At 39.0% G+C, this 13596-nt stretch overlaps 1 protein-coding gene and 1 long non-coding RNA gene across 12 annotated transcripts in view; one reads left to right on the forward strand and one right to left on the reverse strand.

Annotated features, from left to right (window-relative positions):
- Window positions 1-13596, reverse strand: part of UNC79 (unc-79 homolog, NALCN channel complex subunit) — a 116781-nt gene that overhangs the window by 27999 nt on the left and 75186 nt on the right. For all 8 annotated transcript variants that reach the window (XM_040601659.1, XM_040601656.1, XM_040601655.1 and 5 more), the window contains 7 exons: window positions 13440-13580; window positions 8616-8654; window positions 7563-7675; window positions 7391-7476; window positions 6266-6439; window positions 4405-4473; window positions 3688-3798 (listed from right to left, as the gene is read on the reverse strand). In XM_040601659.1, coding sequence (XP_040457593.1) covers window positions 3688-3798; window positions 4405-4473; window positions 6266-6439; window positions 7391-7476; window positions 7563-7675; window positions 8616-8654; window positions 13440-13580 — 733 coding nt within the window. The remainder of the gene's footprint in view (window positions 1-3687; window positions 3799-4404; window positions 4474-6265; window positions 6440-7390; window positions 7477-7562; window positions 7676-8615; window positions 8655-13439; window positions 13581-13596) is intronic.
- Window positions 1-13596, forward strand: part of LOC121091638 — a 74640-nt gene that overhangs the window by 19122 nt on the left and 41922 nt on the right. The gene's annotated exons all lie outside the window — the stretch shown is intronic.

Raw genomic sequence — 13596 nt, forward strand, 5'->3', positions numbered from 1 at the left:
TCTGTATGTGGAACTCTTCCCACTATCTGATCATTCTTGTTACCATTATCTGAACTTTCTCCAATTCTACTATATTCTGACTGGGAATGTGGAACCAGAACAGAGCACAATACTCGAGGTGCAAATAGACCCTGATTACTTGGCTAGAATTCACCCACAAGAGTGAACCTTCCTGTAGAGGAATGAAGGTGGGTTAGTTATCATTGACAACATACATCTGTGGGCTGGCTTCAGGGGCGGTGGGTTGGCTGATGTAGATAAGGGGCAGCTGTGGCTGGTGCTGTTCAGTGGTGGGGCAGCCAATGGAGAGAGAGGAGGAAGAAGCAGAGAAGAGAGAACACGTGCCCTGGGTGGGGAAAGATGAGGAGAAGGCAGCAAATGGACTGGCATGAAGAGTATGCTGGTATGAGATGGTAAAAGACCTTGTTGCAGCTTGATAGTTTGGAGAGTGCTGCGACACCTTCCAACTGTCACATGCTTTCACAGTCTTAAGACACACATAATGCAGTTCCATGCTCAGACAGCTGACAACCACATCCTGCAAAACACTGGACAGAAGTTCCTATTAGTAACTCACTACAGCAGCCTGCACATACTGGAAAAGAAGAGAGGTAAAATTCTTTCAGAAGCATTCAGCTATTTTACAGATTAACACCTATGCTACACAGGACGTAATTAGACCATACTGGATTGCTTTGTCAGAACACGGGGAAGGAAACATAAGCTTCATGAATCCCAGCTTTCCTTGGCTCTAAGGATAATACAACACTGAGCTACCCTCTTTCTTAAAGAAGTGTCCTGTCTCACAATCTAAACTCTTAATGTTTGTTAAGTACATGCAATGCAGAGGGGAGAAGCAAAATCAAGCAAAATGGTTTTTTGGCATCTGACCTCTTGCTTCCTGCACTGTAAATCAAGAGTGATGGCACTGAAGTCAATAGCCCAGAGTACCCTTCCTCTTGAAGTCTACTTATTCTTGTCATTCTGCTGGTGATAAATATGTATAAACTGTGTTTATACATATTTAAGAACTTTATACTCTGCCACAACACTGTGAATGGGTACTAGTTCCATGAGAATGAAGTCCAGGGGAGTCACATGTGTAAACCTGGCACCAAAGAGTCAAGAATACAACCTCTTTAGCCTCTGTTCAACTAAATTAACCCTCTCAAGTGTCTACAACTCTATAAAAAAATGCCTTCCAACCTCCAAACAGTGACTTGCCAGAGGTCTATGTGTAGAGCGTGAAACTACTAAATAAGTAGTTTAGTAATAAGAATAGTATATTTGGTTCTTCAATGCAGTGGTATGTGATCCTCCAAGTAAGCCAGTATAAAGCAAAATTCTTTATTTTATCTTTGCTGCTACTACGGTAGAGTAGTAGCAAATCACAAATACTGAAGAACAGCCACTTCAATATTCTTTAAAGAAATTAAATAGCAAAATCATGTCATGTCCAATGCAGTGGCATTCCGATTTACTTAATAAGGGTCAACAGAATGCTAGCCAAAGGTTAAGTTTAGGTTCAAGCTGTAAGAGACAGCAAAGCCAAAGAGTGTCCATTTCTGACCTTAAGATACTTGAAAGGAAAATTAAAGATTACTACAATCCACAGAAGAGATGCTACTCTCAACTGAGAGTTCTAAAGGCTCTGAGAAAAATCAAATTACTGACCTGGAACAGAAACTCAGACAAGGAAATATCAGACTGATGTGAGTCTTCAGGCTCCAAGACAAGAGAAACTGAGATATTCCTGCCACAGGATATTAGGAAAACTTTGGAGATAAAATAAGATTTGGAGTGGTTGTACAGCATGACCTCTACAAAGTGCATGTCAGAGTAGCTTGGTCTTTGAAAACACAAGGATCCTCCACCACTTAGCTGAAAGCTGGTGGTTTGTTCCAGCCAGCACATTCAAAGTTGCAAAACAAGTAATTAAATCTGAATAGTTTCAATGGTTACAAATTATTTTCCTTCTGGAGTTCACTTCTATGTGGTATTCTATCACAAACAACACTCTTACTTGGCTACAGTGATTTCCACTGTAGAGAAACACAGGCATCACAATGGATATTCTTTCCTAACAGCAGTCATCAATTTGATATTTCTAATGCAAAACCATTATAAGCTTTCAGAAATAACAAAGATAATGTAGTGTGGAGTTCCACTAAATTAAGCATTTTGTGGCTATGAATTGCAGACCATTCACTAATGATTCCATTTCTGAGTCACCAGGTTGTATTAAACTAAATCAAGTAGGAGATTTTACCAAGCACTATAATCCAAGCTTCCTGTGTGCAATTAAGTATGCAATATATTAACAGAACATTGAACCAGGAAGCAAGCAAGAAACGCATGATACCAGGGGCTTAATAAATTTTTTTTGAAATAACCAAAACTGTAGAGCATGAGGGAAGTAAAACTGTTTTATTTCTGTATTTCACAATTTGCTTTAGCAGGCATATGTGAAATAGTCTTATCAGACCACGAATGCAAGAGGAGTATTTTTGCTTCAGTTTTAAATGGCACATTTTTTGTTTCAATGAAAAAAAAAACATGTTGGACTTGATTTTTCTCACTTTGCCTTGCCCAAAGCCTTAACTATAGATCTGGTAGCATTTGCTTGCTGTAATTAAACATACTGTTAGTTTCTATTTAATGCTTCAAACTATTACATCCAGTAAAAGTTTTACTTATTTTCTTGTGGTGCAGTTTTTGTGCTAGTTTCGTTGCTTTTATCATTTCTTCTTCACTGTTTGTCCAGCGATACTTTGTCTTACCAAGACTGAAGCAACACATGTTCCAGTTGTCCATTATCAATATGGAAAATAATGTAGCTACTTATGAGAGAATGTTTCCTGACGATTAATTACTGTTTTGACAATGTACTGAGGATGGAAAACTGTGCACTTTAGCAGTTGAAGCAACATTTTTGTTCAGTACCTTAACAATCTACATAATGGAGCATACAGGGCCTGAGTGAAAGGTCTGATTGGTTTTTGTAGATTTTGTTGTTTAACTTCTCACCAATAGCTACAAAATGAACTTGAGTGTTAACTGAGTGTTATTTGTACACACAGCTTTCACCCAGAAATCTTACAAATTTTTTAAAGGTACACACATACTTACTCTCTTTTCTACGCAGCTTACAGCCATGCACACCGAAGTGAGATACCTAATACAGGATGAAAGAGGATCTAATCTGGGAAGCTCCTGACTTGGAGTCTTCCACTTCACTTAGCTATCTGTTGCCCTCCCTAACAGCTGTGCTCTCAAAGGCATTACCAGAAATATTTAAGCTTTTACTGCACAAGTTATGAGGCTAAACTTGTGCACTAGGAAAGATACGACTGTATAGACATTTCAAGTCACGCATGAATACCAGGCATCATCTCTTCAAGAGAAAAAAAATTCCAGGTCATGAAATCACACCAAAATACTTTTCTAAGCAATGTTTTCGGCAGGTCCCCTTTATCTGTGTCTATAGTGTAAATGTGAAACTCAGTATTAATAAAAGGCACTGAATCAAAATCACTACTTGATTAGCCAAACTACATTAAAACTGTTGACACACCTGAAACCTGACACTGATTTAATCTTAACTTACAAACATATTACTTGAGGGAAGTAGGACTTTGTCTGTCCTATTTCCGTTATCCCTAGAAGTAGGCATAGTCTTATTTTTACCTTAGTGAATGCTCGGTAGCACAAACCACACAGTTCCACCAGGTAGGCCAGAGTGAAGACAGCATTCTGAATTACAAAGCTTAGTAACTTTGAAAAAGGCTCCAGAAGACTCTGCAATGACATGATTTAGAGAAATCAGTAACCTGTTGCTCAGCAAAACAAAATGCATTCAACTCTGAAACGCCTGAAAGGAACAGCATTATTTTTATCTCAGAGGCTGTCTTGCTGGGATTTACACTGTTGCACTCAATGGCTATTCTATCTAGCATTTGCCTTCATGCTTGTATGAGAAATTAGAAGCAAAGCATCAGAAAATAGTTTCCCCTCTGACACAGTGTTTACAAGATATAAGAGATTCTATTGTGTTTATGCAGAAAAATCTCACTGACCTCAGTGGAATTGTACTGCAGAACTTCTAAGGAAGTTCATTACTATTTTTATTATTTTTTCAAAAGAAAAGAGGAGGAAGAAAAAAGGGAAAAAAGAGACTATCAAATCTTTAAGAAGATATAAATTCACACCCACACAGGAACGTAATCTCACCCACACTTTACTGTAACCTAGATTTGTAAGCTCTTTTCATACTCCAAAGGGTGTCGGACTGCACAATTTTATGCTTATATAGAATACTTTCCTAGCTAGGGGATAACACCACATTCATAGAACGGCACAGGCTGGCTAAATCTGAGGCAACAGTTTTCTCTTCTTGGAACTTACCCTGGTGGCACTAGTGGTAGATATCTTCAACAAGCAAATCATGATTCTTAAACTAGAATCTAAAGAACACTGTGAACATATTTCAAGGCAGGAAAGAAAAGAAAAGAAAAAAAGAAAAAACCCAGAGTTAGTACCTTTCTGTACATGTCTTGCTTTTAGTGGTAGCAGCTAAGAAGAAGTTATAGGTGACATCTAAAAAATGATCCCTGATGATTGATCTTTACTTTGCCAAAACTGGCTTATTTCTGAATACACAATCATACTCCTTCAGTGGTAACACACTACAGCATAGGCCTTGAGATCAGAAAATTTCACTAAAGGGCTAGTTTAGAAAAGCCAACTTTATACCTTTTATGACAAAAATTTCCTAGAAATATATTTTCACTGTAATAAAACTGGTTTGGAGAAAAAAAAAAAGAGAGCGGACAAAAAAGAGTGAGTTAGCAGGATGTACACACCATCTACCTCATTTTATATTTCTGTGGTTGCCCTGGGCTATGAAGTTTTCCCTCACAACCCAAGACAGGGCTGCAATGAGTATCCCATAACATCACAAAGCCGCCTGGCAATAGCTGCTCCAGGTGCCCCTCTAAAGTCATTCCTTATGGTATAATTGACTTTTCCCCTGAGTAAATCACACAGGTGGCAGCAGTGAATGGGACTTTTCAAGGTCTATCTGCTGTCTTGCCTCTTCCCTGCTGTAAACATCTAGAACAGCCAAGAGTCATTTATGACCCTAGAGGAAAGAACAGGAGATGGGAAATTCAGGAGCAAGCCTCCCATGAATAAAAGGGAAAAAAGGTAAACACTCCATCTAAACGTTCCGTGAATGGCAGACATGCAGCTGGAACTATTAAGATTCAATGTATTTCTCTTTATTTATTTCAATTAGATGAGATACAACAGATTGGGGTGGCTAGTACGCAAAGGGAATGGCTTTTGCCTGTTTGGCTTAGTAAGTGTTGCAGGATAGTGCCTCAATTTACCAAAGCCTAAAGAGGTTTCAAGATCTGACTATTGCATAGTAGTGCCAAGGAATTTACTATTATTCATGTAATTTGGTGGTGACAGCCAATTTAAAAGACAATGTTATAAGTCACAAAGTTAGATTTTGGATTCCTCAGCTCAGGCTGAGCAACACTGCTTTGCACAGAAGAAATTTCCACTGGGCTCATACACGCCATAGGAAATAAAGTCAGAATAAAGGCATCAGAATAAGGGCATCAGAATCCCATGTTTACTGGAAAGACTCAGAATAAGTTTTTGCTGTGTTTACTGAAAAGACATCTGGAAATACACACATTAGGAGATAAGATTAGGAGGAGGACTCAGAAATCAGAGCCCAGTTCTTCTAGATTCAGTTTCTGCAACTATATTCTGATTACAGCCAGAACTACAACCCGGTCAGCCAAACAGGCTAGGCTCAGTTCCCAGTAGTCTCAGTTCTCTCTGCCTGTCTGACTATCGTGTACTTTTAGCAAATTAATTAGGTGGTGTTGCTCTCCTCGGGAGTTTTATTTTCTTTTGATAGTTAAAACAAGATGGACTTTCATTGCCAAAATGCTGATTCTCTCAAATGCAGTATTCTAATCTGACAAAGACAGGGCATAGAAAGTACAGATGAAAAAAGCCAACAAAGAGGTGAAGAGTACTCTGGTCAGAGTTTTTATCATTACCCATGGAAAACATAATTAAAGGGATGGATCGATATACAATAAATCCAGTCCTCTGGAAACATTAGTCAAAACATTAGAAAATATTCATAACAATCCGCTCTGATTTCTCTTTCACAGCTTTCCCACTGTTTGGTATATCCTGACCAATGGCAGTATAGCTCGTTTCAGATGTCCATACATCATACCTTAAGCGGCAAAACACAAGGGAGTTTAGTAAGGAAGGTCTGAAACTGATTACTAATTGTGGTCCAGAGGTTGCTGGGTGAATCCATTGGCAAGGCTTCCATAAAGGTAGCAATATTTTCCAAACAGCGTAGCATCGCACCCCCTGCTGGTAAATTCTTTTTGTTGTTTAAACCCTGGGAAACAAAACAAGAACTATAAACAAATGGACATGTGCACAAAAGGGCCCTTAAACAGTATTTGGAAATGCTGAGGTTAATTTGTTCAGACAAAATACTACTTACCTCTTCTATAAGGCTACAGATAAAATTTTATGCCAGCAATTTGAACTGTGTCTGTGACAGTTAAGTCTATTTCAGTTCCTTAAGTACTGACCAAATTATTTTGAGCCAAAAATGTTATAAGTAGAGTCCTAACTCATAACCTCCTTAGACTGGAATAGTAGTAAAAAAAAAAGCTGAACTCATAAAGTATTCATCAGGGGATTGCCCATGTTTTCCTTTGAACAGTTTTCAACAAGATATGTTCATTAATGTTCAGCAGACCATGTATGCTTTTTTGGCTTTTGTACTAGGATCAGGCCTGGAAAGATATAAGCAGTTTTAAAGTGATGTCAGTATCTTTGTATGAAGCAACCACCATGCTCTTGGAAGAGCAGGATACATGCAAGTGACTAGTGCAAGTGGGAGGATAAAAGTTACAGTAGAAACAAGCCAAGTACACAGGAGGCAGTCAGTGAAAGGTAGGCAATAAATCTTCGGACTATTTAAAGAAAATGCCATCAGATACAGCAGAGAGGGAGAAGCAAAAATGTTCCTGCAAACCGAAAATAGTGCTAGGGGAAGGGATGGCCCACACTACCAATGTGTAGGACAGATCCAGGAGGTGGTCTAAGGAAAAAGAAAAAAAAAAAAAAAAAAAAGACACACCAACCTATCAGTGAGAGCAAAACCCACAAGGAAAACTGTGAGGACAGTTTAATCCTGCTTCCAGGAAGGACAAAACAAAACTTTGCATTGCTTTAGGTGACGCAAGTTTGAACTCTTAATGAATGAGGAGAAATTATCTAATATGCTTGATAATGCTAATAAAACTAGCACCATTAACAGAGCTGGTTGTCAACATACCTCTAACAGCTGGCTCAGAGCAGCAATGGAGCTCAGCTCACTGAAGTCCATAAGAGACGTGGCCAAGGTCCGTAAAAAGCTTCCATCTGAAATTTGAAAGACATTTTTGCACTGGCTGTCCATACGGAGGTAACTGAAAGGGTCAGAAATGCACTCAGATACCACACATTACCTTTAATATTGCTCTGGAAGAGCTGAGGGAAGATGCCATTGGGAGCCAGCTGATGGAACACACAACGGAGGAACTGCTTGGCCACACCTGCAGCATTTCCAGGGATCATCATACTGAAACGAAGGGAAGGAAAAGGAAGAAGAAAGAAATGCGTTCTAGATGAAACACTTCTCAAGGCTGACTACACAGAGAAAATAAAGATGATGCTATTCTTTTTAATTATGGAAGTATTCAATCAAAAGCAGAACTGTCCTGATACCAAAAAAAGAGTTCAGCATGTTGATTTTATGACTTCAGCTGGATTACGCAGAGCTGAAAGTTATGTACACATAGCTAAGGTATTTAAGTCCCAATAAATAGCTCACAGTTTTATTTGTGAGTCACCTGAGTCTGAATATAGTCCTGCTCTCTCATCGTGTATTTCAGTGATACCAGATGAGGTTCTTGGCGTTAACATAAAACACATGAAGAACAGGTCAACACACATTATTTATATATTAATTTGCCTCTTGGATTTTCCTTCAAGAGATGAAGTACTTTCTGATCACTCATAAAATGAATGGTTTCATTTAAAAAGCTGAAGTATTATCAATTTACTCATAAACTGCACATTTTAACATGTTCTACAGCTTCGCAAAATGAATTTATCCTATTCAGCATCTGATTTACACAATGAGACATCACTACCAGGGGTTCTCCATGGCCAAGGATGATTCACTTGATTCAGTGTATGGAGACAGTCTATTAAGACAAATACTGAACACAGAACAGGCTAGAAAAAGCTGCACTGAAATTATGGAAACCAGAAGGCATCTTTAAATTATGTCTGAACTTGATTTTTTACAAGTTCAATACATATGAATATGGGTTCCTGTTCACCTTCAGAACACATGAGATATTTGAAACAAGTGGGAAAGGACAGGTTTTTCCTCTTACTGTCACAAACCTTAAATAAATTTTTAAAAAGTTAAATTTAATTGATTTCAGGGCTAGGGAGGATGATGCTTTAGATGAATTGTTTCATTTTGGCCAATGTATCTTTTGCTACCATACCTTTCTGCTTGATTAGAAAAACTGGTACTTGATGCCAACCTGGAATAAAAATTAAAAAAATAAGTGAAGCTCTCACGCTTTTTTTTTGTGTTTCATTTTAAAGTAAGCCAATACATCATCTTTTTTTCTGAAAGAATAAAAAAGAAATTTAAAGAATATTTAAAATAACCCCATAAAGGTCTTCAGAAAAGCACATAAATTCAGTCAAATAATGTTTGCATGACATATAAACTCTGTTCAGGCTTGCAGTCTCACAAATACTTAACAGCTCTAAAGACAAATCTACTTGCTTCCCTATACTAGCACGAAGATAATGAAGTAAAGCTATTGCCTTACATGCACATCATGGATAATTACTAACCTAGAGGGATTTGGAGAAAAAAAAAAAAGGTTTGCCAGAAGCTGCCTAATGACTGAATTCTTTCTGATTAACACACGAACATAGACTAAGCCCAAATTCTCTACTTGGCAGCCTGAAGTGAGGCTTCTACTTCCAGATTTTGACACTTAAATAACTGGCCTAATTTCAGGAACACTAAATACCTGTGAGCTCTTATAAAGTCATATAAGAAATACTGGGTTCTCAAAAATTAGGTCATGTATTTTAGTACCTAAATATAGACTTTGAAGGCAAATATGGGCACTCAGTGATGAAAACACTGAACACAATATTAAAGCAAAATCATGCCCTTCGATATCCAGGACATGTAAATAAACAGAATTGGGGCTTATAATACCAAAGCAGCACACCTTTAATACTAAAAAGCAGTTACAAAGATGTACATTGGCAACATCTCTTACACAGAAAATACCATGCAATTTTTACTCTCATCTGCTGCACATCAGTATTTCAGCTGGTATAAATGGATAGCTACCCAGAGGGACTTTCACAGGCTGGAGAGGTGGGCCTGTGCAAACCTCATGAAATTCAACAAGGCCAAGTGCAAGATCCTACACCTGGGTCGGGGCAACCCCCAGTATCAATGCAGGGTGGGCAGAGAATGGCTTGAGAACAGCCCTGAGGAGAAGGACTTGGTGGAACTGGTGGACCAAAAGCTCAAGGTGGCCCAGAAATGTGCACCTGCAGCCCAGAAAGCCTACTGAATCCTGGGCTGCATCAAAAGAAGCATGAACAGCAGGTCAACAGAGGTGATTCTGCTCCTCTACTCAGCTCCCACGAGACCCAACTAGATTACTGCACTCAGCTCTGGGGCCCCCAACGTAACAATGACATGGAGCTGCTGGAGCAAGTCCAGAGGAGGGCCACAAAGATGATCAGAGAGCTGGAGCACCTCTCTTACGAAGACTGGCTGAGAGAGTTGGGGTTGTCCAGCCTGGAGAGGAGAAGGCTCTGGGGAGACCTTCTAACAGCCTCCCAATACCTAAAGGGGGCCTGCAAGAAAGCTGAAATAGGACCTTTTAGTAGGGCTTGTAGTGATAGAACAAGGGGGATGACTTTAAGCTGAAAGAGGGTAGATTTAGATTAGATATTAGGAAGAAATACTTTACTGTGAGGGTAGTGAGACACTGGCACAGGCTGCCCAGAGAAGCTGTGGATGCCCCATCCCTGGAAGTGTTCAAGGCCAGGCTGGATGAGGCTTTGAGCAACCTGGTCCAGTGAAAGGTGTCCCTGCCCATGGCAGGCGTTTGTAACTAGATGATCTTAAAGGTCCCTTCTAACACAAACCATTCTACGATTCTATGATATGTCTAAATGGAAAATTCATAGAGCTACACTAATTTGCTCATGATATGGCCTTCAATGTTTATCTTTGATTCATGATCCTTTTAGGGTGGATTTAGCTGTAGCTCAATCCTCAGTCAGCCTCTGTTCTGAAAACAGTGTCCTCTCTAGTCACCACTGCAAAATCCAAAAATTACTCTAAGGCAGCTCAGTCAAATGCGTAAGTGTAAATCAAAATGGATGGTGATTTTCATTAATGATGCATGACATGCTGGGAATACAACATACTTTCAACAGTGCAATACTCTCAGGGGATTGAAGATTATATTCTTTTCAGTTGTCTCAGCTTAAATCAGAAAAACTCCCTGACTCCATTACTGTTAAGACGAGTCCACACTAAAATACAGCATATTAATTCTGGTGTGCAAAGCTAATTCTGGGTGAAAACAGGTCGAAAGCTACCTTCAAGCAATACAGACCTTGATTCTGGAGTAACTGTAGCATCTGCTTACACTAAAGAACATGAGGATTTCTGTAGAATGCAGTGAGAACAATCACATGCCCAATGGACATTACATTTATTTTCAAAAATCTACTAAAGCATTCAAATACAACAGCGTACAATATTTCTTCTAAAATAAATAAAAGTCCGATGCAAAGTTTTTCTCTCCTTTTGAATGCAATAATACAAGTGCGGTTTTTATGATAAACAGAACATTTGTTTTCTAACTTCAGGAAAACTTCATGAGACATGAACTACACTTAACACTTGGGAACATCTGAAACTTTTTGAAATGTACAGCTTGTATGCATTTATCATTACCTCTCTAAATATTTTGTCACACAAAGGCCATGAAGCCCCATCATTACCTCCACTTTGCAGACCACAAAGCAGAACAGTAAATGGACAGTAGACAGTAAATGGATGCGTTCAAATTTGTAAATGTTAAGAACAGAAATTTTTCAAAGCTCCCCACTAACTCAAGAGCCTAAATGCCATTTTCAAACAGGACTTTGATGCTTGGAAAGCTAAATCTCACTGGATATCAATAAAATACAAATCAACAAGTCAAAAATCTTGATTCGGGAATGAGAGTATAAAGTTAAGGGCATGCCGGAGTCCTATACACATATCAATCTCTAATTGTCAGTAACTTGAACATAGAACTTTTTCTCTTCTGAAAATCCCAATAGATGCCTATGTGTACCTGCAGGTAGCCAAATAACTTTTGAAAATCTGTGTATTCTTTAGCTATTCTGAAAGGCCCTGGATTTCCTACTTCCTTGTTTCCTTTTCTAAGCATGAAAATAGTAGTTAGTAGTTCTTTTTCTAAGAATAAAAATGCAAGAAGTCCAATTCATTCTCACCTCTGCTGGAGGTAATGACACAGCACTGCTTGCTGAAAGACAGTGACTTAGGTTATACATATGAGGCACCTGAATGCCTCTTTGCTTGTATATGCTACTTATTTTGCATGTATTGAAAGTAATTCCTTTGTGAGAAGCCTCTTACTGGACTTAGAATTTGTCAAAAATGACAGAAAACACAGGACATTTACCAGGAATATTCATGTTGCATGCCATCTGCTGCTCTAAAACAATCAGCTGTCTCCCTCTAAAGATGCAGCATTTCTTCCTCAAAGCACAGAAGAAAGTAGCCCACTTGGCCCTCATCCCTTGATAATTTATCTTCCAAATGATTTCCCCTCTGTGGCTGTAGTACTGTTGTTTTTACAAGAATCACAGAGAATGGATAGCATCTGTCTAGATTAGAAACTTTGCCTCCATCAGAGTTCATTAGCAATGACAGCAGGGAACTGCAGCCTTGAAATTAATGGAAATGGAGGACGTGAATAGCTGCTGTGTTTAAATGGAATTTGGAGGTAGTGGAGAGGCAGGGATGTGAAAAGCTGTACCCCTGCAGAAGTCACAGTCAAGCAATTTTAACTTCAGTCACTGGGAAGAACATGGAAAAGGAAAGCTGTGCATCGTTTCTGCAGTTCTCATGCTGCTCAGAAGTTTATTCTGGAGCACCCCCAACACATCCCTCCCACCTCTTAGGCAGGAAGTTGTGGAAGTGGCCAAGGCAGCAACAAGAAGAAGAACAATAGTAACGGTGTACTTCCATTATCCCGTGCACACTGGACAGAAGTAACAAGAGAAAAATAATAGACACCAAATGTTTAAGACATTATCAGAGACAATCTCATGCTGCAGCTAGTTAGAAAGCCTCATAAGGAGATGCAGCTCTTTACTTAATTAGCATACAAAATATGGTCAAAAAGCCTGAAGAGCTTCAGGTATGCTAATGAATAATTATTCCTACGAGTCAACAGTCCTCCAGGAGGAAAAAAAAATCCAGAAAAACTGACCGTATTTGTGCATAACTTCTAAAGCAGGAACTACATAAAAGTGAAAAAGTCTTTCAAAGCAGCAAAAAGGGGGTAGCCAAGAGAATTCAGTCTTTACAAGAAGCGCAGAAGCTCTTTAAGAACATAACACTACAAGGACTGGGCCAAGGTACCCCACTTGTTAAGAAAGCCTTCAAGAGAGCAGAAGAAAGGAAAGGTGAGGGAAGTTATTAGGAAAAAAAGGCAGCTTCTTTCAAGAAGCTGAAGTCATGTCTCAAATAAAAGCAGAAAAGAGCATAAATTCTGACAAATCCAATGTAAAAACGAAAGGAAGGTGGACCAAAAAATGGTTCAAGGACCAACTAGCAGAAGGAATAAAAACAAAGAGTAAATGTTTCTTCAGATAAAATGGGATCAAGAAGCACACCAATTATTGTGTCAATTGCTGTTCAGGTAATAAACAGGGTCCTCAAGGAAGATAAAGGTACTGCAGAAAAACTTAGTTCTTCACATCGCTGCTCACAGTGGGACAAGTTGGGGAGATTCCCAAGCTGGAACCTCCATTTGGAGGGTAAAAAGGGAGGACATGAAAGGAGCTGACCAAACCTGAAGCGACAGTGGAAGAAATTACATAAGAAATTGATAAAATGAGTAACACAGCAGACAGAACCAGGTATCATTGAGTTAAGAGTTCTAAAACACGTAACTTCATATAGTGTAATAAATTTACCCAGTTGCAGGCACAAAACTCTTTCAGTCATATCAGAGAGAGGAAAGTCCTGAATTTACCTTCCTACAGACTGCATGATGTCCAACAGCAGAGGAGCAGCCAAGTCTGGACTAAGGTGAATGAAGGTTGAGAGCACAACTATGGCCAGGCCTAGTGTTTCTTCATCATATTCTTCAAGAATAGCCCCACAGTCATGGCATCTGCAAAGAACAGTTT

Source organism: Falco naumanni, chromosome 7, assembly GCF_017639655.2.
Source record: "Falco naumanni isolate bFalNau1 chromosome 7, bFalNau1.pat, whole genome shotgun sequence".
Taxonomy (NCBI): Eukaryota; Metazoa; Chordata; class Aves; order Falconiformes; family Falconidae; genus Falco; species Falco naumanni.